Here is a 25,882-nt window from a genome sequence, read left to right on the forward strand (position 1 = left end):
TTTTTCACACTATAACGCTGGGTTCAGACCTGAGCGTTCTGAAACGAGCGCTCTGTATGCGCGATTGTACGGGCGTTTACAATCGCGCATACAGAGACTGGCGTTCACACATTGTCGCGCATTCCCGAATTTCTATGTGCGGGAACGCGCGACAAACGCCCCAAAAAAAGCTCAAGCACTTGTTTGAGCGTCGGGCGTTTTACAGCGCGATCGTACGCGCTGTAAAACGCCCAGGTGAGAACCATTCCCATAGGGAATCATTGGTTCTTGCCTGTTGTGCGTTTTACAGCGCGTAGGAACGCGCTGTAAAACGCTCAGGTGTGAACCCAGCGTTAGACGCACCCACCCATAAGAAACACCTACGTTTTAAAGGAGAAAAATAAGAAAAATATATTTTTCATCAGACCTCCTCTCAGACTGTGTTCATCAGACCTCAGATCAGAACCCCAATGTGAATAGGAACCCCCAAGCAGAACTCAGATCAGAGCCTAATGTGAATGACACCCTCAAGCAGACCTCAGATCAGAGCCTATGTGAATGACCGCCCCAAGCAGACCTCAGATCAGAGCCCGATGTGAATGACCCCCAAGCAGAACTCAAATCAGACCCCCAATGTGAAAGACACCCACAAGCAGACCTCAGATCAGAGCCCCAATGTGAATGACCCCCCCAAGCAGACCTCAGATCAGAGCCTGATGTGAATGACACCCCCAAGCAGACCTCAGATCAGAGCCCCAATGTGAATGACCCCCAAGCAGCCTCAGATCAGAGCCTGATGTGAATGACCCCCCCCCCCCCCCCAAAGCAGACCTCAGATCAGAGCCTGGTGTGAAAGACACCCCCAAGCAGACCTCAGATCAGAACCGATGTGAATGACCCCCCCCCCCCCCCCAACAGACCTCAGGTCAGAGCCGATGTGAATGACCCCCCAAGCAGACCTCAGATCAGACCCCAATGTGAATGACCCCAAGCAGACCTCAGATCAGAGCCCACTGTGAATGACCCCAAGCAGACCTCAGATCAGATCCCCAGGCTCAGAGCAGACATAAAAAAACAATTAACTTACCTCTCTGTGAAGTCACAGTGCGCCAATGTCCTTACGCTGGACATTTCTACAGAAGTTAAATAAATGGCAGCATGCACTCAGCCGGGATACGTGTTTTGTGGATCCACGATTTGCGGACTACAATACTCTTACGGCCGTGTGCATGAGCCCCAAGGGAGGCCATGCTGCCTTTCATGCGGCTGCAGTTTATTTCCAAGACTCCACCAGAAAAGGACACAACTGGAGGGTTTCTGCAGTAGAACTCGCAACGGATTTTGACAAGGGTAAAATCAGCCAAGTACCATAATAGTAGGTGTAGCAGACTGAGGGAATCAGTGCATTCCTATGTACAGAAGTTTTGAGATTTCCACATCATGACCCGGCTGAGGAGGATTCTTAGTAGATATACTATGAGAGTATACACACAAGCAGCAGATTTGTGGAAGACTGAATGGGATCTGGTCCCACTGAGCTATATTCTGTGTTATACTAAACAGATGCTTGTGTCCCTATTTAGCAGGGGCGGACTAGTCATAGACCTTCAGGGAACGTTCAGGGTGGACAATTAACTTTGGGAGCGTCAGGTTCTTGTGTACCAGCTTGGCAGTCAGAAAGGTATGGGAGGGAGGCACAAGTTGCCTTTTTGTATTCAACTCAACTGTATCAGGATGTCGATACAATGACTACTTCCTGCCCTGCTGTTCCCCCTCATAGGCCACAAGCCACTAGAGGCAGGTGGTCATGAAGAACTGACATCATCGTAACCACCCGCACTGAGATGGAGGTGGCACAATGACATCATCGTGAACACTGAACAGCCTGTGTTGGGCCTTAGGCCTTTTTGCATCAACGCATCCCAAGAATCATACCTTTTTCTTTGCATGGAGTTGTGTGAAGGCATGATTTTTGCGGGATGACTTGTAGTTTTCATTGGTTTCATTTTGGGGTAAATAACACTTTTTGATCGCTTGTTATTAGGCAAATATTAACAATTCCGGCTTTTTTTTTTCTCTCTTTTTTTTTTTTTTTACGGCATTAACTGTAGGGAATAATTTACATTATATTTGTGTAGTGCTGGTTGTTAAGGACGTGGCTTTACCAATCATGTGGGGGAGATATCATTTTTGCAATTTTTTTTCATTGAAAAGCGATTTTTATTGGAATTTAATAAAAAAAAATATTACTTTTTTAACCACTTAATAGTCCCTGCTTCTAAAATACAATGCACTATCCCTATAGTGCATTGCATTTTAATGTCAGTGCTTTACTGACATTGACTAACAGGCTGCTCCAGAGAGGTGCAGCCTGCAGGAGAACACTCAAGGCAGGCTTAGGGCCTACCCCAGGTCCCAGCCTGCCTATACACACATTGGCACCCTGCGGAGGCACAGATCGGAAGCCCACAGAAGCACTTCCATGGGATTTCAGTCCGTGTCTCCACACAGCAAAAAAATAGAACATGTACAATGTTTTGCAGTGCGGACAGTCTCATGCGGATCTCAGACCCTTTCAAGTCAATAAGTCCGCATCCGCAAATGGCGTGCACACGGATGGAGCACACACGCACGTGTGCATGAGCCCTTAGACCGACTGGGGCACTATTATGCATGTATTTAAAGAGTTGAAGAGTAACTACACTTTTATTCAACTTGCCTGCCTGTGCCCGCTTCGCTAAGCTAAGAGTCCTACATGTAAGCTTTTAGCTTAGTGAAGTAAGCACAGGCAGGAGCCCGCTCCGCTCAGCTAATCCTGGCATGGCACATGGTTACAGGGTACTGATGTGCTATGCCAGCATTTAGTCACCCTCAGGGTGCACAGGCAGGAACAGCAATGTGTGCTCCTGCCCATACACCATTCACTGCGGCCCCATTGATACAAGTCAGCGATGTGCCAGAATAGTGACGTTAAAGAGGATCTGTCACCACTCCTGACATTCCTGTTTTAATAGCTTCCTGCATTCCCCATGTAATAACAATTCTGTAGCATCTCTTCTTATGGCTCTATGTTGTGCCATTCCTTTATTATTTATACTAGAAGTTATGGATGAATTGCTATTAGCCTTCAGTAAGGGTACAGAGGGGAGGTAACCAGTTGGGGGGGGGGGGGGGGTGTACATGCACAAATTATAAAACAAAGTTCCAGCACTCACATTTTCTTAGGTAGCTAAAATCCTCGTCTTTATTCAGGCAGTAGAAACAATGTACAGGACATGCACGCACTAGTGTAGCAACATTGACGCGTTTCGAATAAAGTTCTTATTCTTAACTGTGAGCACTGAGCAGAGTCTTTTCCAGAGATTAAAGGGATTCTGTCACCAGTTTTAACCCCCTCCAGATAAAAATATGATTATGTTCAGGGAGCTTTACTGATTCCTAATGTGGTCTTATAAATGTAATCTGTAGGCTTATTTTGCCTAAAAAACGCTATTACTAACCTGTCATTCATAAAAATAAGGTGCCCAAGGGGATGTAAATGGATCCAAGCTGCCGCCCGCACCCGCCGCCGTTCGTGCTCAGCGCCGCCTCATAATCCTGTGTGACGCCTCCGGCTCTCCCTCCCTCCCCCCTCCTTCTGCTCTAACATCTCGCGCGTGCGCACAGGCCTCTGCCTGATGCGCCCGTGTGGACTTCTCCATTCGGCTTCATAGAGCAAAGTGCACATGCGCCGGCACTTCGCTCAACCTCCCGATGACCTGCACACTCGCTCCATGAAGCCGAATGAAGAAGTCCACATGGGCGCATCAGGCAGAGGCCTGTGTGCACGCGCGAGATGTTAGAGCAGAAGGAGGGGGGAGGGAGGGAGAGCCGGAGGCGTCACACAGGATTATGAGGCGGCGCTGAGGTCAGGAAAGGCGGAGCTGGGCACGAACGGCGGCGGGTGCGGGCGGCAGCTTGGATCCATTTACATCCCCTTGGGCACCTTATTTTTATGAATGACAGGTTAGTAATAGCGTTTTTTAGGCAAGATGAGCCTACAGATTACATTTATAAGACCACATTAGGAATCAGTAAAGCTCCCTGAACATAACCATATTTTTATCTGGAGGGGGTTAAAACTGGTGACAGAATCCCTTTAAATACTGGACTGGAAACACATAGTTCCACCCCCACCTAGAAAGATGGGGGAAGGGAAGAGAAGGAAAAGGTGGAGCCCTCTGTTCCCTGTATAAGGCACTGTTCACATTGTCAAGCAATGAAAATGCAAGTAGCATCCATCCATCTGAATTCAATGCTTCTATATATAAAGTGACAATTCCCATAACATAGATATAAAATTACATATGCAAAATAATACAATGTGTCATACATAAATCTCTAAGCATATACATATACAAATATATTATAGGCAAATCTTATTCCTCTAATACCCATCGAAAAAATGGTCAATAGAAATGCATAAGTTCATTTTTCACATTAAGACCATTCAGATGTCTAGTATCTAATTTAAAAATCCAAAAAGCCTCCCTCAATCTGACCAAGCGCTTTAGATCACCTCCTCTTTTCAGTAGTTTCACTTGTTCGATTGCAAAAGCTTTAAAGTATTTGACATTGAGTTTGTGTTTCTGTATAAAATGTTCAGCCGCATTGGATATGTTCACACTGGCAGGATTGCTGATGTAGTTGAGGTGCTCCAAAATTCTGGTGGTGCAACCCACATTCATCATCTCACAAGCCGTGCAGTGAATAACATATACAACCCCCATCGAGTTACAATTGATATACGATTTAATAGAGTATATATGAGAAGTATTCGCATTATGGAAAGTTTTCGTATTCACTACATAATTGCATGTGCGGCAACAAAAACTGCCACACCTGGTGAAACCTTTGTAAGTAAGCCATGTATCGTATATACAAAGAGGGGGATAAATTGTTCCCTATAGTTCGAGATCTTCTAGAAACAATCCTACATCCTTGTCTCAACATACAGCAAAGTGCATCGTCATCATACAGTATTGGCAAATATTTTTTAATTGTTTGTTGAATTATTTCAAACTGCTTGCTGTATGTTAAGACAAGGGCATATCCCCCTTAGTTTCACATTGATCAACTCTTGTATCTGTTAGAGCTATTTGTGTTCCTATTGCTGATGTCCTCACAATCATTCGCCCCTTTGTATTTCTTTTTCCCTTTATTTATATTCTTGTCCTTAGAAGAAAGACCCTAGTGAGGGGAACAAAAGTCCCCTTCTAGTTTTATTTCTGGCCATTGCCAGACCTCTAGATATCATCCACCCAGGATAAGCTCTTTGTGCTAACCGCATTTTAACCATCTGGATTTCCCTTTCAAAAGCCGCAAGTGTGCTGCAATTTCTATGGGCACGTGTGAACTCTCCCACAGGCATCGATTTAATCGTGTGGGCTGGGTGGTGACTGTCCGCACGTAAAATCGTATTTCCCGTCACTTCTTTGCGAAATGTTTCTGTTTGTATAATGTGTCCCGGTATTCCCGAGAGTTTAAGATCCAGAAAGTTAACACAATGTTGGTTCTCAGTGTAGGTAAAATGTAAATGATAAGGATTACTCTTGAGATACTGCATCGCCGCTCCAGATGAGGAGCGTATCGTCAATGAGAATGGATTGTTAGTGTTATACACATAGGTCAGTGTTTCCAGTCCAGTATTTAATCTCTGGAAAAGACTCTGCTCAGTGCTCACAGTTAAGAATAAGAACTTCATTCGAAACGCGTCAATGTTGCTACACTAGTGCGTGCATGTCCTGTACATTGTTTCTACTGCCTGAATAAAGACGAGGATTTTAGCTAGCAAAGAAAACGTGAGTGCTGGAACTTTGTTTTATAATATATGCTATCGAGGCTCACCTGCCTGTTCTGTGCACGCGGGTGATCCAGGTTTATGAGTGAGCTGGACTTTTTTCTACGTATTGCCAAATGACTGGTGTACCTGCACAGTCTGACTCTATCCAATCAGTGCTGCCATTTTCAGACTGTGCAGGTACATCCCCATAACTGGTTACCTCCACTCTGTACCCTTACTGAAGGCTAATAGCAATTCACAACATAGAGCCATAAGAATAGATGCTCCAGAATTGTTATTACACGGGGAATGCATGAAGCTATTAAAACAGGAATGTCAGGAGTGGTGACAGGTCCTCTTTAAAGCGCGTTTGAATTCAGAGCTTTAGGTGCAAATTTCTTTAGTAAAAAGTAAAAATCATTTAATAAAGTATATTAGAAAAATTGTTTTTAGGGTGTTGAATAAAAGTTTAGTTACTCTTTAAACAAATTACTGGCAGCAGCAATGTTCAAAAATGAAAAAATAAAAATAGTAATCACTGGTGCTTGACCCTTTAGTGACCAGCCTGTTTTGGGCCTTAGTGACCAAATTTTTTTTCATTGTCACATTCCAAGAGCTATAACTTTTTTATTTTTCTAGATAAAGTCATTGTACCTGCGCTCTCAATGAATCACTTTCCTGTCTCTGTGAACAATTGGTGCACAGAGCCGCTGCTAAATACCTAAAGGATGACGGCTGCCCCGATCCAAATAAACATGCATATATGTATAAAGATAATTGGGGTACCAGCACTGGAATCGAGAAAAGTGAAACGCAGAAAATGATAATAGTTAGTACCTGTCCCGATGGATGGCTGCTCGATGTTGCTGTAGTGCAGAGAGATTCTTCAGACCATCGATGATGCAGGGCAGGTTGCAGTGCTTCTTGCTCGACTTCAAAAAAGCGTGCGCCGACCCGGCCGGTAGCTGGCGTGCGCACGAAGGAGCGTGTTGGTAAGGGATTCCAGAGCGTGGAGTGTGACGTCACACCTGTCCTACGGAAACTTTAAAGGACAAAAAAAACAAGCCATCGCGTTTCGAAGCCTATGGGCTTCTTCGTCAGAGATCTGCAACCTGCCCTGCATCATCGATGGTCTGAAGAATCTCTCTGCACTACAGCAACATCGAGCAGCCATCCATCGGGACAGGTACCAACTATTATTATTTTCTGCGTTTCACTTTTCTCGATTCCAGCGCTGGTACCGCAATTATCTTTTTATTTTTCTGTTGATGTAGCTGTATGAGGGATTGTTTTTTTGCAGGAGAAGCTGTAGATTTTAATTGGCACCATTTTAGGAATCACATAACTGATTAACTTTTATTAACTCTTTTTTTGAGGGGATGGTTAAAAACAGCAATACTTCCACTGGGTTTTAAAATTATGAATTTTACTGCATTTTTTAAAATAAATAACATGATAACTTTATGCTCTATGCTGATACTAAATGCATATAGTTTTCCAATATTTGCATTGCCGCACCGAGATAACTTTTTTCAATCTACAGAGCATTTTTTTTACAGAGTTATTTTTTTACAGGACAACTTATAATTTTCGCTGGTATCATTTTGGGTTCCTTTTTTTTTTATATCGTTTTGGGTCGCAAATAAGCATGGAATTATCACCCTACAGGATAAATTACATGATAATTGAAACTAAATATGCAGAGAGGATTTTTTTCTTTAATAAAACTTAAACTTTTTTAACATTTACTACTCTCAAAAGGGGAGCTTTTGATCGCGTCTATAATACACTGTACTGTTTATGCAGTACATTTTATTATACTGTCAGTGCGTATCCCTCGTGATCGGCGTATGTATGTAATCTCAACAGGCAGCCATGATAGATTTGAGCAGTGAACTGAGAGTTAGTGAAGGGTTAGCAGGAGAGCAGTCTGATAGGAGGAGAAGGAAGCATTTTTCTCTGACATGATATACTACAAAGTTTCTTATATTTGCCTGTACTATTTATGAATAATAAAAAAAAAAACATTTACTCCATAAAACGAGACACCTCTCACAGCCTGGATGTAGTGGGCAATGGTATGTGTTCGGTGGACCTCTATCTCTATTCTAGAGCTAGGTTCGGGTCCCAGAGGTGAAATAGAAATGCCTATTCTTAACCACAAATGCGGACAAGAATAGAACATGTTCTATCTTCTTTTCGGGGATATGGAACGGAAGTGCAGATATGGACATCACACGGGGTGCTGTACGCATCTTTTTTGGCCCTATTGAAATTAATGGGTCCGGATTCGATCCGCAAAATGAATGCAGACTGAAAAATACGGTTGCGTGAATGGGCCCTTATCCTGCACACCTTTACCCGCGTGTCAGTCTTCTGATCCTGTCTTGTTTACTTCCTCCCTGACATGGACAAGGTCACATGATCTTCTAAAGCCAGTCATTGGAAAATGTGATCATGCCCATGCCAGGGAGGAAGTAAACAAGCCACGAACCAGGATGAGAGCTGCAAGGGAAAGGTAAGTATGGTTCTCCCCACAGTGAAGGCGAGGCTGCGGGCTTCAGTTAAAACGTCACTGACAGCTCCTTTAAGAATTAACTGATTTGACATAATGTTTACTGTCTTGTCCTACCAACTAAAGCACAGTTTATACTTTTATATTTTTTAGGTGTGTCTTTCTAGCAGCGATGGCAGTATGTGATGACCTCTTACTGTGTAACTTTCCCAAATGCCGGGCAAAGTTATCTGGCCGTGCCTGGGTCACAGCTTGTTCACATATTTTCTGTGACCAGCATGGCAGTGGAGAATTCAGTCGGTCCCCTACTATTTGCCCAGCCTGCAGCAGCACTCTTTCTAGTAAACTGGATATCGTGCGCACTGAGCTTAACCCTGCAGAAGAACATAAAGCCATGATGCTGGCAGGGCTACGTCCTGAGATCGTTCTAGACATATGCTCTCGAGCACTGGCATTCTGGACTTACCAGGTAAGAGAGAACAAGTCACCATATGAACTATAAATACTCAAAAACCTATTAGGCCTCATACACATTTCCTTTTTTCATGTGTGCTGTGCGCATTTTCTGAGGACAACACACGCACCCATTGATTTTAATATGTTCACACATCAGTATTTTTTTACTGACCATGGCTCAGTGAAACAATCACAGAGGCATGCACTAGTTTTGTCAGTGATGCGGACCGAACACGCCCATTGAAGTCTATGGGTCCGTGAAAATCACAGACACATCATGGATGGTATCCATGTTATGTGCATTTTTCACTGACCACTGAGGAAATGCTTTTGAAATTAATTTTCAGATGAGCAGCGTTTGTGGAAAAAGGATGACATCAGTGGCGTAGCTAGAAATGACTGGGCCCCACAGCTAATTTTTTAATGGGGCTCCCTCCCCCAGTAATTTTTTGCAACCCCTTCCTTTCATGCTGCCCCCATTCCTGTGGCTAGTAAAGATCGCTCCCTCAGACCAGGCCCGGCAGCTGTTCTATCCGTTTTCTACACTGTCTATACTGTCACTGTATATAATTTCATTGTGTAATACTGTTGAGGGGGCCCTGACAAAATCTTTCAGTCCTCTTCTTCCTGGATGGGCCCTTCTGGGTCAGGGCCCCAAAGCAGCTGCTTCCCCTATAGTTACGCCCCTGGATGACATACGGAGGGCAGAAACAGACATAAGGATCCTTCACAGACATCTTCACAGAGGAAACACAGACTGATTTTTTCATGGACATCAAATAGACACAGATATGTGAATGAGGCCTACGTGTGGTAGACTTTATCATCATTTTCATGCTCTGCTTGTTCAAAAGTGCCCAAATCATTGAATTATATATTAAATATAAATTGAAGGGAAGCATAGGGCTTATACACACGGCAACACACTGTACTTGTCTGTATTAGCAGTGCTTCTGTGAGGTAGCGCATTCTCCCCTAAAAACAATAGTGAGCATTTATTGTATGATAGTTCTCTGATGTAAAAAAGGCGCATATATGTAGTGTAAGCCCAAATGTTTTGTGATTGTCCCTTAGGGTAGTGGTCCCCAACCTTTTTTGCACCAGGGATCGCTTTCATGCAAGACATTTTTCCTGCGGACTGGGGGGTTGGGGCGTGTCGGGCGGGTGATGTAGTGGAGGTTAGTCACACACATAACAAAATACAATATTGCCAATAGTAACACTTTATAAAGGCTCCTCTGTCGTATCCTCCCATGAAATCCATTCTTGTTTAGTGTTTTACCTATCGTAGATTCGCTAACAGGGATGTTAGCATATGCCAGAGACTTTTGTAGGTCTTTAGCTGACACTCTAGGATTCTTCTTCACCTCATTGAGCAGTCTGCGCTGTGCTCTTGCAGTCATATTTACAGGATGGCCACTCCTAGGGAGAGTAGCAGCAGTGCTGAACTTTCTCCATTTATAGATAATTTGTCTTACCGTGGACTGATAAACAGCAAGGCTTTTGGAGATACTTTTATAACCCTTTCCAGCTTTATGCAAGTCAACAATTCTTAATCGTAGGTCTTCTGGGAGCTCTTTTGTGCGAGGCATCATTCACATCAGGCAATGCTTCTTGTGGAAAGCAAACCCAGAACTGGTGTGTGTTTTTTATAGGGCAGGGCAGCTGTAACCAACACCTCCAATCTCATCTCATTGATTGGACTCCAGTTGGCTGACACCTCACTCCAATTAGCTCTTGGAGATGTCATTAGTCTAGGGGTTCACATACTTTTTCCACCTACACTGTCAATGTTTACATGGTGTGTTCAATAAAAACATGGTAACATTGAATTCTTTTCTGTGTTATTAGTTTAAGCAGACTGTGATTGTCTATTATTGTGACTTAGATGAAGATCAGATCACATTTTATGACCAATTTGTACAGAAATCCATATCATTCCAAAGGGTTCACATACTTTTTCTTGCAACTGTATAATTTCCACCCAGTTGTGCCCTCTTTACATATTAAGCCCCTCAGTAGTGCCCTCTTTACATATAATGCCCCCAACAGTGTCCTCTTTTCATATAATGCCCCCCAGCAGTAGCCTCTTTACATATAATGCCCCCAAGCAGTTGCCTCTATACATATAATGCCCCCCCAGCAGTGGCCTCTTTACATATAAAGCCCCTCAGTAGTGCCCTCTTTACATATAATGCCCCCAACAGTGGCCTCTTTACATATAATGCCCCCCAGTTATGCCTTCTTTACATATAAAGCCCCCTCAGTAGTGCCCTCTTTATATATAATGCTCCCAACAGTGGCCTCTTTACATATAATGCCCCCCAGTAGTGCCTTCTTTACTTATAAAGCCCCTCAGTAGTGCCCTCGTTACATATAATGCCTGTCACAACCATGGTTATGGCCGTGACTCCTGAACCGCATGCAGTTGCCTGCAGTCTGGGGTTGTTGTCAATCACAGGTGAGGGCTGAAGTATGTTGCCTCACCTGTGGTTGGCGCTGGCAACATAAGGTATGTGGCAGTAGAGCAGCTGGAGCTGGTTGCTAGGCTGCTCGCTGTCATTGCATGCGTTTGCATCTGGCAACCTGTCTTTGTAGGTGTGCCTTGTGTCTGTTTGTTGTGCACGGGGTTTATGTATGTGTGCACTTTCCCTGCTTGTTGTGCACAATGTTTTTGTATGTGTGCACTTTCCCTTTAAGTGGCTACCTTACCCTCTCTGGTGTTGCAAGGGTTAACTCCCTTCCCAGTGAGTGTCTGTGTGGGTGTGGCCACTGGCTATTTAGCTTCTGCTGAGATCAGAAGTCGGAGGGGTACTCCAGGCATGTTGCTGGAGTCATCCTCCTGGTATCCTTATACCATCTTATACATGATGTTATGAAGGTGTGTCTTTCGTCTGCTTGTTTATTGCAGCTTATGGTCCTGGGTTCCTGTGTGATGTGTGGTGTGTGCTGTGTCCCTTTGTGTTCTTGTGGACAGCAGCGCTTCTGCATGGGTTCCAGGCTTTGTGTCTGTGGCAGGTAGGTGTTGTACTTGTTGCATTACCTGCCATTGCCATAAGTTATGTCCCCCTTTCTTTGTAGCTTGGCCAGTGAGACTCCTGTTCGTCCGTATCTAGGAGGAACAGGTAGTCTTACCCTGCTCCTAGTCCAGGGCCACCCTGAGGGCTAGTAGGAATCTTAGGTTCCGGAGTATGAGCCCTCCTACCATCAGGGTCGGCTCATACGGCTAGGAGACAGGGTCAGAATTAGGGATGTGATAGGAGGTGAACTGCTCCCTGATTCCTGTCCTGGCCTTGCAGCGACCAACATCTTCTGGCATCGCACGGCTGAGGGTTTCCCCCATCCTCAGCCGTGACAATGCCCCCCAGCAGTGGCCTCTATACATATAATGCCCCCCAGCAGTGGCCTCTATACATATAATGCCCCCCAGCAGTAGCCTCTTTACATATAATGCACCCCAGCAGTGGCCTCTATACATATAATGCCCTTCAGAAGTAGCCTCTTTACATATAATGCCCCCCAGCAGTGGCCTCTATACATATAATGCCCCCCAGCAGTAGCCTCTTTACATATAATGCCCCCCAGCAGTGGCCTCTATACATATAATGCCCCCCAGCATTTGACCAAGATATTTTTCTCACCCAGCATGGGTATATGTAAAATGACACCCCAAAACACATTCCCCAACTTCTCCTGAGTACGGCGATACCAGATGTGTGACACTTTTTTGCAGCCAAGGTGGGCAAAGGGGCACATATTCCAAAGTGCACCTTTCGGATTTCGCAGGCCATTTTTTACACATTTTGATTGCAAAGTACTTCTCACACATTTGGGCCCCTAAATTGCCAGGGCAGTATAACTACGCCACAAGTGACCCCATTTTGGAAAGAAGACACCCCAAGGTATTCCGTGAGGGGCATGGCGAGTTCCTAGAATTTTTTATTTTTTGTCGCAAGTTAGTGGAATATGAGACTTTGTAAGGAAAAAAGAAAAAAAAAGAAAAATCATCATTTTCCGCTAACTTGTGACAAAAAATAAAAAATTCTAGGAACTCGCCGTGCCCCTCACGGAATACCTTGGGGTGTCTTCTTTCCAAAATGGGGTCACTTGTGGCGTAGTTATACTGCCCTGGCAATTTAGGGGCCCAGATGTGTGCGAAGTACCTTGCAATCAAAATCTGTAAAAAATGGCCTGTGAAATCCGAAAGGTGCACTTTGGAATGTGTGCCCCTTTGCCCACCTTGGCAGCAAAAAAGTGTCACACATCTGGTATCGCCGTACTCAGGAGAAGTTGGGGAATGTGTTTTGGGGTGTCATTTTACATATAACCATGCTGGGTGAGAGAAATATCTTGGCAAAAGACAACTTTTCCCATTTTTTTATACAAAGTTGGCATTTGACCAAGATATTTCTCTCACCCAGCATGGGTATATGTAAAATGACACCCCAAAACACATTGCCCAACTTCTCCTGAGTACGGCGATACCAGATGTGTGACACTTTTGTGCAGCCTAGATGCGCAAAGGGGCCCAAATTCCTTTTAGGAGGGCATTTTTAGACATTTGGATCCCAGACTTCTTCTCACACTTTCGGGCCCCTAAAAAGCCAGGGCAGTATAAATATCCCACATGTGACCCCACTTTGGAAAGAAGACACCCCAAGGTATTCAATGAGGGGCCTGGCGAGTTCATAGAAATTTTTTATTTTTTTTGCATAAGTTAGCGGAAATTGATTTTTTTTGTTTTTTTTCTCACAAAGTCTCACTTTCCGCTAACTTAGGACAAAAATTTAAATCTTTCATGGACTCAATATGCCCCTCATGGAATACCTTGGGGTGTCTTCTTTCCGAAATGGGGTCACATGTGGGGTATTTATACTGCCCTGGCTTTTTAGGGGCCCTAAAGCGTGAGAAGAAGTCTGGAATATAAATGTCTAAAAATTTTTACGCATTTGGATTCCGTGAGGGGTATGGTGAGTTCATGTGAGATTTTATTTTTTGACACAAATTAGTGGAATATGAGACTTTGTAAGAAAAAACAAAAACAAACAAAAAATTTCCGCTAACTTGGGCCAAAAAAATGTCTGAATGGAGCCTTACAGGGGGGGTGATCAATGACAGGGGGGTGATCAATGACAGGGGGGTGATCAATGACAGAGGGGTGATCAATGACAGAGGGGTGATCACCCATATACACTCCCTGATCACCCCCCTGTCATTGATCACCCCCCTGGTAAGGCTCCATTCAGACGTCCGTATGATTTTTACGGATCCATGGATCGGATCCGCAAAACACATGCGGACGTCTGAATGGAGCCTTACAGGGGGGTGATCAATGACAGGGGGTGATCAGGGAGTGTATATGGGTGATCACCCCTCTGTCATTGATCACCCCCTGTAAGGCTCCATTCAGACGTCCGCATGATTTTTACGGATCCATGGATACATGAATCGGATCCGCAAAACACATGCGGATGTCTGAATGGAGCCTTACAGGGGGGTGATCAATGACAGGGGGTGATCATACGGACGTCTGAATGGAGCCTTACAGGGGGGTGATCAATGACAGGGGGGTGATCAATGACAGGGGGTGATCAGGGAATCTATATGGGTGATCACCCGCCTGTCATTGATCACCCCCCTGTAAGGCTCCATTCAGACGTCCGCATGTGTTTTGCGGATCCGATCCATGTATCCGTGGATCCGTAAAAATCATACGGACCTCTGAACGGAGCCTTACAGGGGGGTGATAAATGACAGGGGGGTGATCAATGACAGGGGGGTGATCAGGGAGTTTATATGGGGTGATCAGGGGTTCATAAGGGGTTAATAAGTGACGGGGGGGGGGTGTAGTGTAATGTTTGGTGCGACTTTACTGAGCTGCCTGTGTCCTCTGGTGGTCGATCCTAACAAAAGGGACCACCAGAGGACCAGGTAGCAGGTATATTAGACGCTGTTATCAAAACAAAAAACGATCGTCGCTGGCAGGCTGGAGATCCACTCCCTTACCTTCCGTTCCTGTGAGCGCGCGCGCCTGTGTGCGCGCGTTCACAGGAAATCTCGCGTCTCGCGAGATGACGCGCCGATGCGTCCAGGAGGAATAAATCAACCACCTCCCGGACGCATCGGTGCGTTAGGCGGTCGGGAGGTGGTTAAGCAGACTGCGATTGTCTATTATTGTGACTTAGATGAAGATCAGATCACATTTTATGACCAATTTGTACAGAAATCCATATCATTCCAAAGGGTTCACATACTTTTTCTTGCAACTGTATAATTTCCCCCCAGTTGTGCCCTCTTTACATATTAAGCCCCTCAGTAGTGCCCTCTTTACATATAATGCCCCCAACAGTGTCCTCTTTTCATATAATGCCCCCCAGTAGTGCCTTCTTTACATATAAGGCACCTCAGTAGTGCCCTTGTTACATATAATGCCCCCCAGCAGTGGCCTCTTTACATATAATGCCCCCCAGCAGTAGCCTCTTTACATATAATGCCCCCAAGCAGTTGCCTCTATACATATAATGCCCCCCAGCAGTGGCCTCTTTACATATAAAGCCCCTCAGTAGTGCCCTCTTTACATATAATGGCCCCAACAGTGGCCTCTTTACATATAATGCCCCCCAGTTATGCCTTCTTTACATATAATGCCCCCCAGTTATGCCTTCTTTACATATAAAGCCCCCTCAGTAGTGCCCTCTTTATATATAATGCTCCCAACAGTGGCCTCTTTACATATAATGCCCCCCAGTAGTGCCTTCTTTACTTATAAAGCCCCTCAGTAGTGCCCTCGTTACATATAATGCCTGTCACAACCATGGTTATGGCCGTGACTCCTGAACCGCATGCAGTTGCCTGCAGTCTGGGGTTGTTGTCAATCACAGGTGAGGGCTGAAGTATGTTGCCTCACCTGTGGTTGGCGCTGGCAACATAAGGTATGTGGCAGTAGAGCAGCTGGAGCTGGTTGCTAGGCTGCTCGCTGTCATTGCATGCGTTTGCATCTGGCAACCTGTCTTTGTAGGTGTGCCTTGTGTCTGTTTGTTGTGCACGGGGTTTATGTATGTGTGCACTTTCCCTGCTTGTTGTGCACAATGTTTTTGTATGTGTGCACTTTCCCTTTAAGTGGCTACCTTACCCTCTCTGGTGTTGCAAGGGTTAACTCCCTTCCCAGTGTGTGGGTGTGGCCACTGGCTATTTAGCTTCTGCTGAGATCAGAAGTCGGAGGGGTACTCCAGGCATGTTGCTGGAGTCATCCTCCTGGTATCCTTATACCATCTGCCAGTGAGCGCCACCCTTGTTGGTCATAAGTTTATGTTATACATGATGTTATGAAGGTGTGTCTTTCGTCTGCTTGTTTATTGCAGCTTATGGTCCTGGGTTCCTGTGTGATGTGTGATGTGTGGTGTGTGCTGTGTCCCTTTGTGTTCTTGTGGACAGCAGCGCTTCTGCATGGGTTCCAGGCTTTGTGTCTGTGGCAGGTAGGTGTTGTACTTGTTGCATTTACCTGCCATTGCCATAAGTTATGTCCCCCTTTCTTTGTAGCTTGGCCAGTGAGACTCCTGTTCGTCCGTATCTAGGAGGAACAGGTAGTCTTACCCTGATCCTAGTCCAGGGCCACCCTGAGGGCTAGTAGGAATCTTAGGTTCCGGAGTATGAGCCCTCCTACCATCAGGGTCGGCTCATACGGCTAGGAGACAGGGTCAGAATTAGGGATGTGATAGGAGGTGACCTGCTCCCTGATTCCTGTCCTGGCCTTGCAGCGACCAACATCTTCTGGCATCGCACGGCTGAGGGTTTCCCCCATCCTCAGCCGTGACAATGCCCCCCAGCAGTGGCCTCTTTACATATAATGCCCCCCCAGCAGTGGCCTCTATACATATAATGCCCCCCAGCAGTGGCCTCTATACATATAATGCCGCCCAGCAGTGGCCTCTATACATATAATGTCCCCCCAGCAGTAGCCTCTTTACATATAATGCGCCCCAGCAGTGACCTCTATACATATAATGCCCTTCAGAAGTAGCCTCTTTACATATAATGCTCTCCACCAGTGGCCTCTATACATATAATGCCCCCCAGCAGTATCCTCTTTACATATAATGCCCCCCAGCAGTGGCCTCTATACATATAATGCCCCCCAGCAGTGGCCTCTATACATATAATGCCCCCCAGCAGTAGCCTCTTTACATATAATGCACCCCAGCAGTGGCCTCTATACATATAATGCCCCCCAGCAGTAGCCTCTTTACATATAATGCCCCCCAGCAGTGGCCTCTATACATATAATGCCCCCCAGCAGTAGCCTCTTTACATATAATGCACCCCAGCAGTGGCCTCTATACATATAATGCCCCCCAGCAGTAGCCTCTTTACATATAATGCCCCCCAGCAGTGGCCTCTATACATATAATGCCCCCCCAGCAGTAGCCTCTTTACATATAATGCACCCCAGCAGTGGCCTCTATACATATAATGCCCCCCAGCAGTAGCCTCTTTACATATAATGCCCCCCAGCAGTGGCCTCTATACATATAATGCCCCCCAGCAGTAGCCTCTTTACATATAATGCACCCCAGCAGTGGCCTCTATACATATAATGCCCCCCAGCAGTAGCCTCTTTACATATAATGCCCCCCAGCAGTGGCCTCTATACATATAATGCCCCCCAGCAGTAGCCTCTTTACATATAATGCACCCCAGCAGTGGCCTCTATACATATAATGCCCCCCAGCAGTGGCCTCTATACATATAATGCCCCCCAGCAGTGGCCTCTATACATATAATGCCCCCCAGCAGTGGCCTCTATACATATAATGCCCCCCAGCAGTGGCCTCTATACATATAATGCCCCCCAGCAGTGACCTCTCTACATATAATGCCCCCCAGGAGTGGCCTCTTTATATACAGGTGAAACTCGAAAAATTAGAATATCGTACAAAAGTCCATTTATTTCAGTAATGCAACTTAAAAGGAATTGCATTAATGCAGCTTAAAATTTGAATATTGTGAAAAGGTTCAATATTCTAGATTCAAAGTGTCACACTCTAGTCAGCTAACTAATCCATACCCCCTGAGCAAAGGGGACCTGAGATTGTGACTTTGGGGGGTTCATAAGCTGTAAGCCAAAATCATCTAAATTATAACAAATAAAGGCTTGAAATATCTCGCTTTGCATGTAATGAGTCTCATATATTAGTTTCACCTTTTAAGTTGCATTACTGAAATAAATGAACTTTGCACAATATTCAAATTTTTCGAGTTTCACATGTGTAGGGCCTTCTTTACATAAACTGCCCCCCCCCCCCCCCCCCCCGTTAGTGACCTCTTTATATAAACTGCCCCCCAATTGTGGCCTCTTTAAATATAGTCCTCCCCAGTAGTGGTCTCTTTAAATATAGCCTGGTCCCCCTGTTTTGCCTCTTTACAAATAGTGCCCCCAGTAGTGTCCTTAAACCAAAAATAATAATAAAATGAACTAAATACTCACCTCGCTCCTGCTGTCATTCTTCCACCCCGCTGCTGCCTTGGCTGCCTGCATTACGGCACAGGCGGTCTGAGCTGGGTCTCTGCTGGTGTGATGTCGTCATGCCGCCTGTGACCCGATGCAGGAGGTCGTGATGATGTAATCGCAACCTCCTGCACTTTAGCACTGCCTCATAGTGCAGTGTCCCAGGGGGTCAGTAGTGTATGCTGGGCTTTGTAGTGCAGATTGACCACTAACCTGGGATCCACTGTCGTCTTCAAATCGGGGCGAATGCTGGAACAGGCAGGTAGTTAAAGAGTTCGTGACGCCAGTGTCAATTAAACGGTGACACGCCGTGTAAAGTATGGTGGAAGAATGAAGCAAGCACAGGATAGCCAACAAAAACTGGAACTTTTACTGAATATCAGTCAGGATAATACATGGACACAGGAAGAGCACAGTTCCATAAAAGACGGTTGGTTTCTTATAGCAATACAGGTGGTTCTTGGGAGTTACAGAATGGCCGGTCTTAGCAAGGCATTATACAGAGTGTTGATTACAGGAGATGCAGTACAGGCGGATTGCTCAATATTCCTGACTGGTCCTGCTACATGTGACTTTCTTTCCAAGGTCTAATGCCCTTTATCTGGCGTACCCTTGAATCTGTCCTTATCTAGTACCTCCTCTGTTATCTTGAGTACCTCTTGCTTTCTCTGATCGGCCTCTGTGGTATTCTGTGTCTTGGCTTGTGGCTTGCTTATGCTGCTTCAGCTAAACGGATGGTGACTCAGGAGGAAACCTCTCTGCACTGAGTCTGGAAACTTCTACCCTTCCTGAGCTAGGCCCTAGCCTATTTATACTGAACTGGGGGCTCCCTCTGCTGGCTGTGATAAGGATTGCCAGTAACCGGCCTGACTGGCTTAAAGGGAACTATACATTCAAATCTAGCAGTGTCGGGTAGCCTACCCGTATGCTGCACACCCCCAGACTTTGACGTGAGTAAGGCCTCGTACTCACACACATGCCTGAACCAACCTAAGCTGATGCATAATTTAAACATTACATTATAAATATAATAAACAACAATTTCACACAAAAATATAACATTTGCAATAAATGACGCAAGGAAAAGGGGCGTCTTCTTTCTTCTTGGGCGCGGCCGCTGACCTGGCACAGCGGACTTAAGGTGAACCAGGTTAGTCTATTTTTCTTGACTGAGGTAGAGTAAGGAACTACACAGGGTTTCCCCGTGGGTGTAGAACAGGCAAGGGCTCACGTGGAGGAGTCCATTCTTGCGCACAAACATCAAGCAGGCTATTTCCGATAGTAACTGTTTGGGAGGAGACACCACCAGCATAGTCAAAGTCTCTTAAATGGACTGGCGGACGTCCCCTGGTCATCCGGGTGGACCTTCTCAACACAGGGGTTTCCTCTCCTCTTAGCACCGAGGTAGAAGAGGGAGTAGCAACAGGAGGATCTCCATCCGTGAGACCTTGGTCAGGAACAACGGGAACAACAGGAACAACAGGAACAACAGGATCCACTGGAGGGGGAACTGGATCCGGGGCATCTTGAACCGGCTCTTCTGGAAGTAAAGGTACAGTAGGTGCCGGAGCGGGCACCAACAAGTTCAACCATGGTGTCAGAAGCCAATGCATGGGATCGGCGTCATACCTTAGATTTCGGACAGCCTGCATAGGATCCTCGGGCTGTATCGATGACTCTGACACAGGGGGTTCAGATATAGAACTCTCGGCACTGGGTCCTGGTGTCAGGCAAAGCTTTAACCGGTTTCGGTGTACAATTTGGGATCCCCTGCCCTCCTGGGTGATCTCATAAGTGTGAGTTCCAACATTTGGGATTGCAGTGACAACATAAGGACTTTGCTCCCATTTACTGTCCAGTTTACTGGTACGGCGGTTATTTTTTAACCATACCACAGCCCCTATCTTCAGGGGTTCTGCATGGGCTGCTTGGTCATAGTCTCTCTGCTGCCGGTCTCTAGCATAGTCCATACGTTCCTGAACAATAGCTTGGGCTGTATTCAATCGCCTTTGGTGTTCAGCAACCCAGTCGCTATTAGGGAATGGGTTGATGCCATCAGGTACGAGTACATCCAAGGAGTGGTCAGCAGGCAATAATCCTTGGCGCCCAAACATCAAATAAAAGGGGGTATACCCGGTGGAACAGTGTATGGTATGATTGTATGTGAACATGAGCTGTGGCAACAGATTAGGCCAATCTCCCCTGGTTTCAGGAGGCACGGTCCTCAGCATCTCTATCAAGGTCTGATTCATTTTTTCACATAATCCATTACCTTGCGGATGGTAGGCCGTCGTCCGGATCTTCTTACAGTTGTGCAGGCGGCACAGTTCATGGAACAGATGGGACTCAAAAGCAGGACCTTGATCAGTGAGGATCTTTTCTGGACAACCGTAGGGCAGGAGGAAGTGTTTCCAGAACAGTTCGGCTGTAGTCTTGGCCGTCTGGTCTCTCACAGGCACCGCTACAACAAACTTAGTGAAATGGTCAATAATAGTCATAGCGTACACATACCCTGAGCGACTAGGCTACAGTTTCACATGGTCGATGGCGACAAGTTCAAGAGGACGAGTACTTACAATGGGTCTCAGTGGTGCCCTCTGATCATGGTGTTCACCTCGTTTCAAGGCACAGGCTACGCACTCCCGACACCACTTCTCCATGTCTTCTCTCATGCCCACCCAGTAAAACCGCTGGCGGATATTTGCCTCAGTCTTTTGGACCCCAAAGTGACCGGATTGATTGTGGTACATCTCCAACACCATACCTGCATCTCGTCGGGGTATGAGAATTTGATGCACTCTTTCGTTGGACACTGGGTCTAGGCTTCTCCGTAGCAGCAGGCCCTTTTGTATGAAGAGTTGATTGCGCTGTCTCCACAGTTTGATGAGCTCAGGATCTGTACTCTTACGCCGAATCCTCTCAGGGGTTCTGCCACTGGTAATGAAGTCCAACAATTCACCCATCACTCTACTTTCAGACTGTAGTTTCACCCACCTTTCTTCTTTGAGTTCCGGCCTACTGGAGGGTGAAGGAACTGCAGCTCTGTTACTGGTAGCCCGAGCCTGATCCTGTTGAGCAAATTTATGGTAGAAGGCCGGCATTTCTACATCTTCCCAAGCATCTCGCACATCATCAGGAGCTGTCTCTGTGGGGAGTCTGGATAAAGCATCAGCATTGTCGTTAGTACGTCCAGCGCGATATTTTACAGAGAAATCATAGTCGGCGAGACGAGAGGCCCATCTTTGCTCCAGAGCCCCCAATTTAGCTGTATTTAGATGTGCCAGAGGGTTATTATCAGTGAATGCAATGAATGGGGTAGCGGCTAGATAATCTTTGAATTTTTCCGTCACTGCCCACACTAATGCCAGGAATTCTAGTTTGAAGGAACTATAATTCTGGTCATTTTTCTCAGCTCCTTTCAGGGAGCGGCTTGCATAAGCTATCACTCTTTCTTTTCCCTCTTGAATCTGGGCTAACACAGCCCCCAGGCCTCGCTTGCTAGCATCAGTATACAGATGGAAGGGCTTGCTGTAGTCGGGATAACCTAACACGGGAGGCTCGGTCAGTTTTTTTTTTAACAACTGGAACGCTATCTCTCTCTCTTCATTCCACTCAATGAGCACTGGAGTTCTAGGACTTTTCTTGGCCTGCCCCCTCAAGAGTTCCTGGAGAGGATCGGCTATTTGAGCAAAATGGGGGATGAAACGTCTATAGTAGCCGGCAAAACCAAGGAAACCCCTCACCTCTTTGACGGTAGTGGGTACCGGCCAGTTACGGACAGCCGCTAACTTATCAGGGTCAGGTTGTACGCCCTCTCCGCTTACCACATGCCCCAGGTATTTTACCGCAGGTTTGAGCAAGTGGCATTTAGATGGCTTTACCTTCAGGCCATATTTGACAAGGATTTCAAAGACCTCTGCTAGGTGTTTCAGGTGGTCTTCATATGTTTTTGAGTACACAATGACGTCATCTAGATACAGCAGCACTGTTTCGAAGTTTTTGTGACCCAAACACCGCTCCATTAGTCTCTGGAAAGTTCCTGGGGCATTACATAACCCGAACGGCATACAATTGAATTCGAACAGGCCCATGGGAGTGGTGAAAGCAGTCTTTTCCCTATCTGCCGGGGCCATGGGTACTTGCCAGTAGCCACTGGTCAAGTCCAATGTGGAGAAATAGGCAGCGGAGCCCAGAGCAGTTAGTGACTCTTCAATGCGGGGCAGTGGGTATGCGTCTTTGTGGGTTATTTGGTTAATTTTTCTATAGTCCACGCAGAAACGGATACCACCATCCTTCTTCTTTACAAGGACCAGGGGTGCCGCCCACGGGCTACGACTGTCCCGGATTACATTAGAGTCTTTCATCTCTTGGATCATTTCTTTTACAGTCTGATAAGAAGTAGGCGGTAAGGGTCGGTATCTCTCCTTGATAGGAGGATGAGAGCCAGTAGGTATGGTGTGTTGTATGGCACTAACCTCTCCATAATCAGCAGCATGTTTACTGAAGGCCTGGTGGTGCTCTTTGACAAGCCGTAGTATCCCTTCTTGTTGATGTTGGGGGGTAGTCTCGTCCCCGACATGTAGCTCTTCCCACCAGGGTGCTTGTGACTGGGGCACCGGCGGACATCCGCTGACTGCAGCTGGCGGCTTTTCTGTCACTGGAAGACGGATGATGTCTTGGAAGAACACCTGAGAAAGCTGGGCAACAGGGTAATGCTTAGTAAGCGCAACAGGATGATCACTCAGGTTAATCAGACGGACAGGTACTTTACCTTGGGAGACGTTCACCAGGCACTTGGCAGCTCTCACATAAGGGTAGTTCTCCATCTGGATTGGCTCCACCAGGGCTGGATAATCTTGGCCTTGGACTCCCAGGACAGCACGACACCATAAGAGAGTTTGGGAATTAGGAGGCAAAGTCACAGGCTTATTATCACGAATCTTGGCAGTACAAATTTCTCCTTTCCCGTTAGCAAACCTCTGCTGGGCGCTTAACACAGTGATAGTCTTTTGAATCACCCTCTTGGACGCAGAGGAAGCGGTGGGCAGAGTCTGATGTAATACGGCAAGTATTTCAGCATAACAGTTTTTGAAGACATTGGTGCCTAGAATGACAGGATGTCCTCCTCTGTCGCCGGCCTGTACTACGATCACCCCTTGTTGAGGCAAGGTGACTTCTCCCACCTGCAGGGTGGGTTCCCAGTATCCATGGATCTTTACCGGTTTGCCATTGCTGGCGATAATCTCTACCCAGGATTCAGGCGGCTGGGTCAATTGATTGGTGTCCCAGAATCTTTCAAAGGCGGGCAGCTGAATAGTAGTGACCTGAGACCCAGTATCTAATAGGGCTTCAAAGGGGACCCCGTTAATCTCCACATTGATTTTAGGATGGGATCCTACATACCGTGGCATCCAATTTGGATCTTTTGGACCTAGTGTTCTACCTCCCGAGGGGTGGTCCTCAGCCTCAGGGGTTGCCCGTTTAACTGCCAGCAAGTGGATTCTGTGTGTCCCATCTTTTTGCAGTATGTACACACGGGCCGCTGGTGACCCCTATTGCGCCTCCCAGGATCCCTGGGGTGAGTCTCTTGGTATGGAGGTGAGAACGGCTTAGAGGGTGACAGGAACTCCTCTTCTGACATCATAGGTTTTTCCCATTCCTCCATTTTTCTGCACACTCTCTCTAGGCTTTTAGTGAGGTGATTTACTTGCTCTGTCAGCATGGCAATAGTATCGGTAGCTGTAGCTTGAACAGCTTGACCGGCCTCAGCTCGGTTAATGATAAGCGGTTTTGACCTGCAGGCTGATAACTCAGGTGGGGTGCTCAACTCTGTAGATACTGCTGACCCCAGAATTTTTATAGCCAGTTCTTTAAAGTCCAGAAAGGTACTGTTAGGGTGTTGGGCGGACAGCATCTTTAATTGGGTCCTTATTTGTTCACTAGACACTCCGGTAATAAATTGTTCCCTCAGGGTCTGATCCTGGTTATCAGCTTCCTTGGGATCTATCTGGATTACAGCCCCCAAAGCCTCCTGAAGTGATAGGGCATAGTCACGGAGGGACTCACCGGACTTCTGTTTCTTGCCAAAGAAGTGCATCTTTATCTCTGAGGCAGTCCTCGTTTCAAAAGTGGCCCTGAGGCGGGTGAATATCTGCTCTAGAGTACTCCTTTCAGCAGCAGGCCAGGATAATACCTCTCTGCGGGCAGCCCCCTCCAGTTGCGCTAGCAAGATTTCCATTTGCTGATCGGCATTTATGGGGTACAGCTTGAATAAGGCCAGCAACTTTTCTTTAAAGTCTCTTAGGGTATGGGCCTCTCCGTTATAGCGGGGAAACCATGGGGCCCCAAAATAGTAAGGCATGGTAAAGGGCATCATGCTGGGGGCTATAGGATGATTAGGAGCCGCAAGCTCTCCCGGGTCCGGCCGCTCGGCAACTCCCGGATCTGACATGTTACCTTATTACGAGGTGGCCGCTGGTGACTACAGGGGCCGGAACAATCCCCTTCCCTCCGGATACAAGTTCTTACCGGTATCGGCGGGTTCGCGCAGGCCAAATCTCGTGAGACTCCGGACGTCCTGTGTACGCGGTGACGTTGCTGACGCAGGAAAAGCAGGGCCGCAGCGGTGCGATGATGAAGAGGGGCGGGATTCTCTGTGTCTTTGAAGGGATCCGCCCACGGAGGTCCTCAGCAGCGCGGGAAACTTTACTCCAGGCGGCCGGTGGCCATCTTGATCACGATTCCCTGACAGCAAGCAGGGTGTTGCAAAGTCCAATAAATCACAGTCCACAAATACGATTTTCTCTCTGGGGGTAGCGCAACACAGTACAGCGCCTCCGATTCCTCCCAGGCACAATTTCAATCCACCGGCTTGGAAATAAAGGGTGCAGTCCTCGCAATACGGTGGTGGAATAGTTAAAGCACACAGTTCACACTTCTCTGCACTGTCGAAGTATGCGGATCCTGTTCGTGACGCCAAAAAGAGCGATGCAGTGTCCCAGGGGGTCAGTAGTGTATGCTGGGCTTTGTAGTGCAGATTGACCACTAACCTGGGATCCACTGTCGTCTTCAAATCGGGGCGAATGCTGGAACAGGCAGGTAGTTAAAGAGTTCGTGACGCCAGTGTCAATTAAACGGTGACACGCCGTGTAAAGTATGGTGGAAGAATGAAGCAAGCACAGGATAGCCAACAAAAACTGGAACTTTTACTGAATATCAGTCAGGATAATACATGGACACAGGAAGAGCACAGTTCCATAAAAGACGGTTGGTTTCTTATAGCAATACAGGTGGTTCTTGGGAGTTACAGAATGGCCGGTCTTAGCAAGGCATTATACAGAGTGTTGATTACAGGAGATGCAGTACAGGCGGATTGCTCAATATTCCTGACTGGTCCTGCTACATGTGACTTTCTTTCCAAGGTCTAATGCCCTTTATCTGGCGTACCCTTGAATCTGTCCTTATCTAGTACCTCCTCTGTTATCTTGAGTACCTCTTGCTTTCTCTGATCGGCCTCTGTGGTATTCTGTGTCTTGGCTTGTGGCTTGCTTATGCTGCTTCAGCTAAACGGATGGTGACTCAGGAGGAAACCTCTCTGCACTGAGTC

General features: G+C 46.5%; 1 protein-coding gene across 2 annotated transcripts in view; it reads left to right on the plus strand.

Moving 5' to 3' along the window:
* Positions 1 to 25,882, plus strand: part of CCNB1IP1 (cyclin B1 interacting protein 1) — a 33,939-nt gene that overhangs the window by 2,510 nt on the left and 5,547 nt on the right. For both annotated transcript variants that reach the window (XM_044288351.1, XM_044288358.1), the window contains exon 2: positions 8,469 to 8,784. In XM_044288351.1, coding sequence (XP_044144286.1) covers positions 8,488 to 8,784 — 297 coding nt within the window. In that variant the 5' untranslated portion in view covers positions 8,469 to 8,487. The remainder of the gene's footprint in view (positions 1 to 8,468; positions 8,785 to 25,882) is intronic.

This window comes from Bufo gargarizans, chromosome 1 (assembly GCF_014858855.1).
Source record: "Bufo gargarizans isolate SCDJY-AF-19 chromosome 1, ASM1485885v1, whole genome shotgun sequence".
Taxonomy (NCBI): Eukaryota; Metazoa; Chordata; class Amphibia; order Anura; family Bufonidae; genus Bufo; species Bufo gargarizans.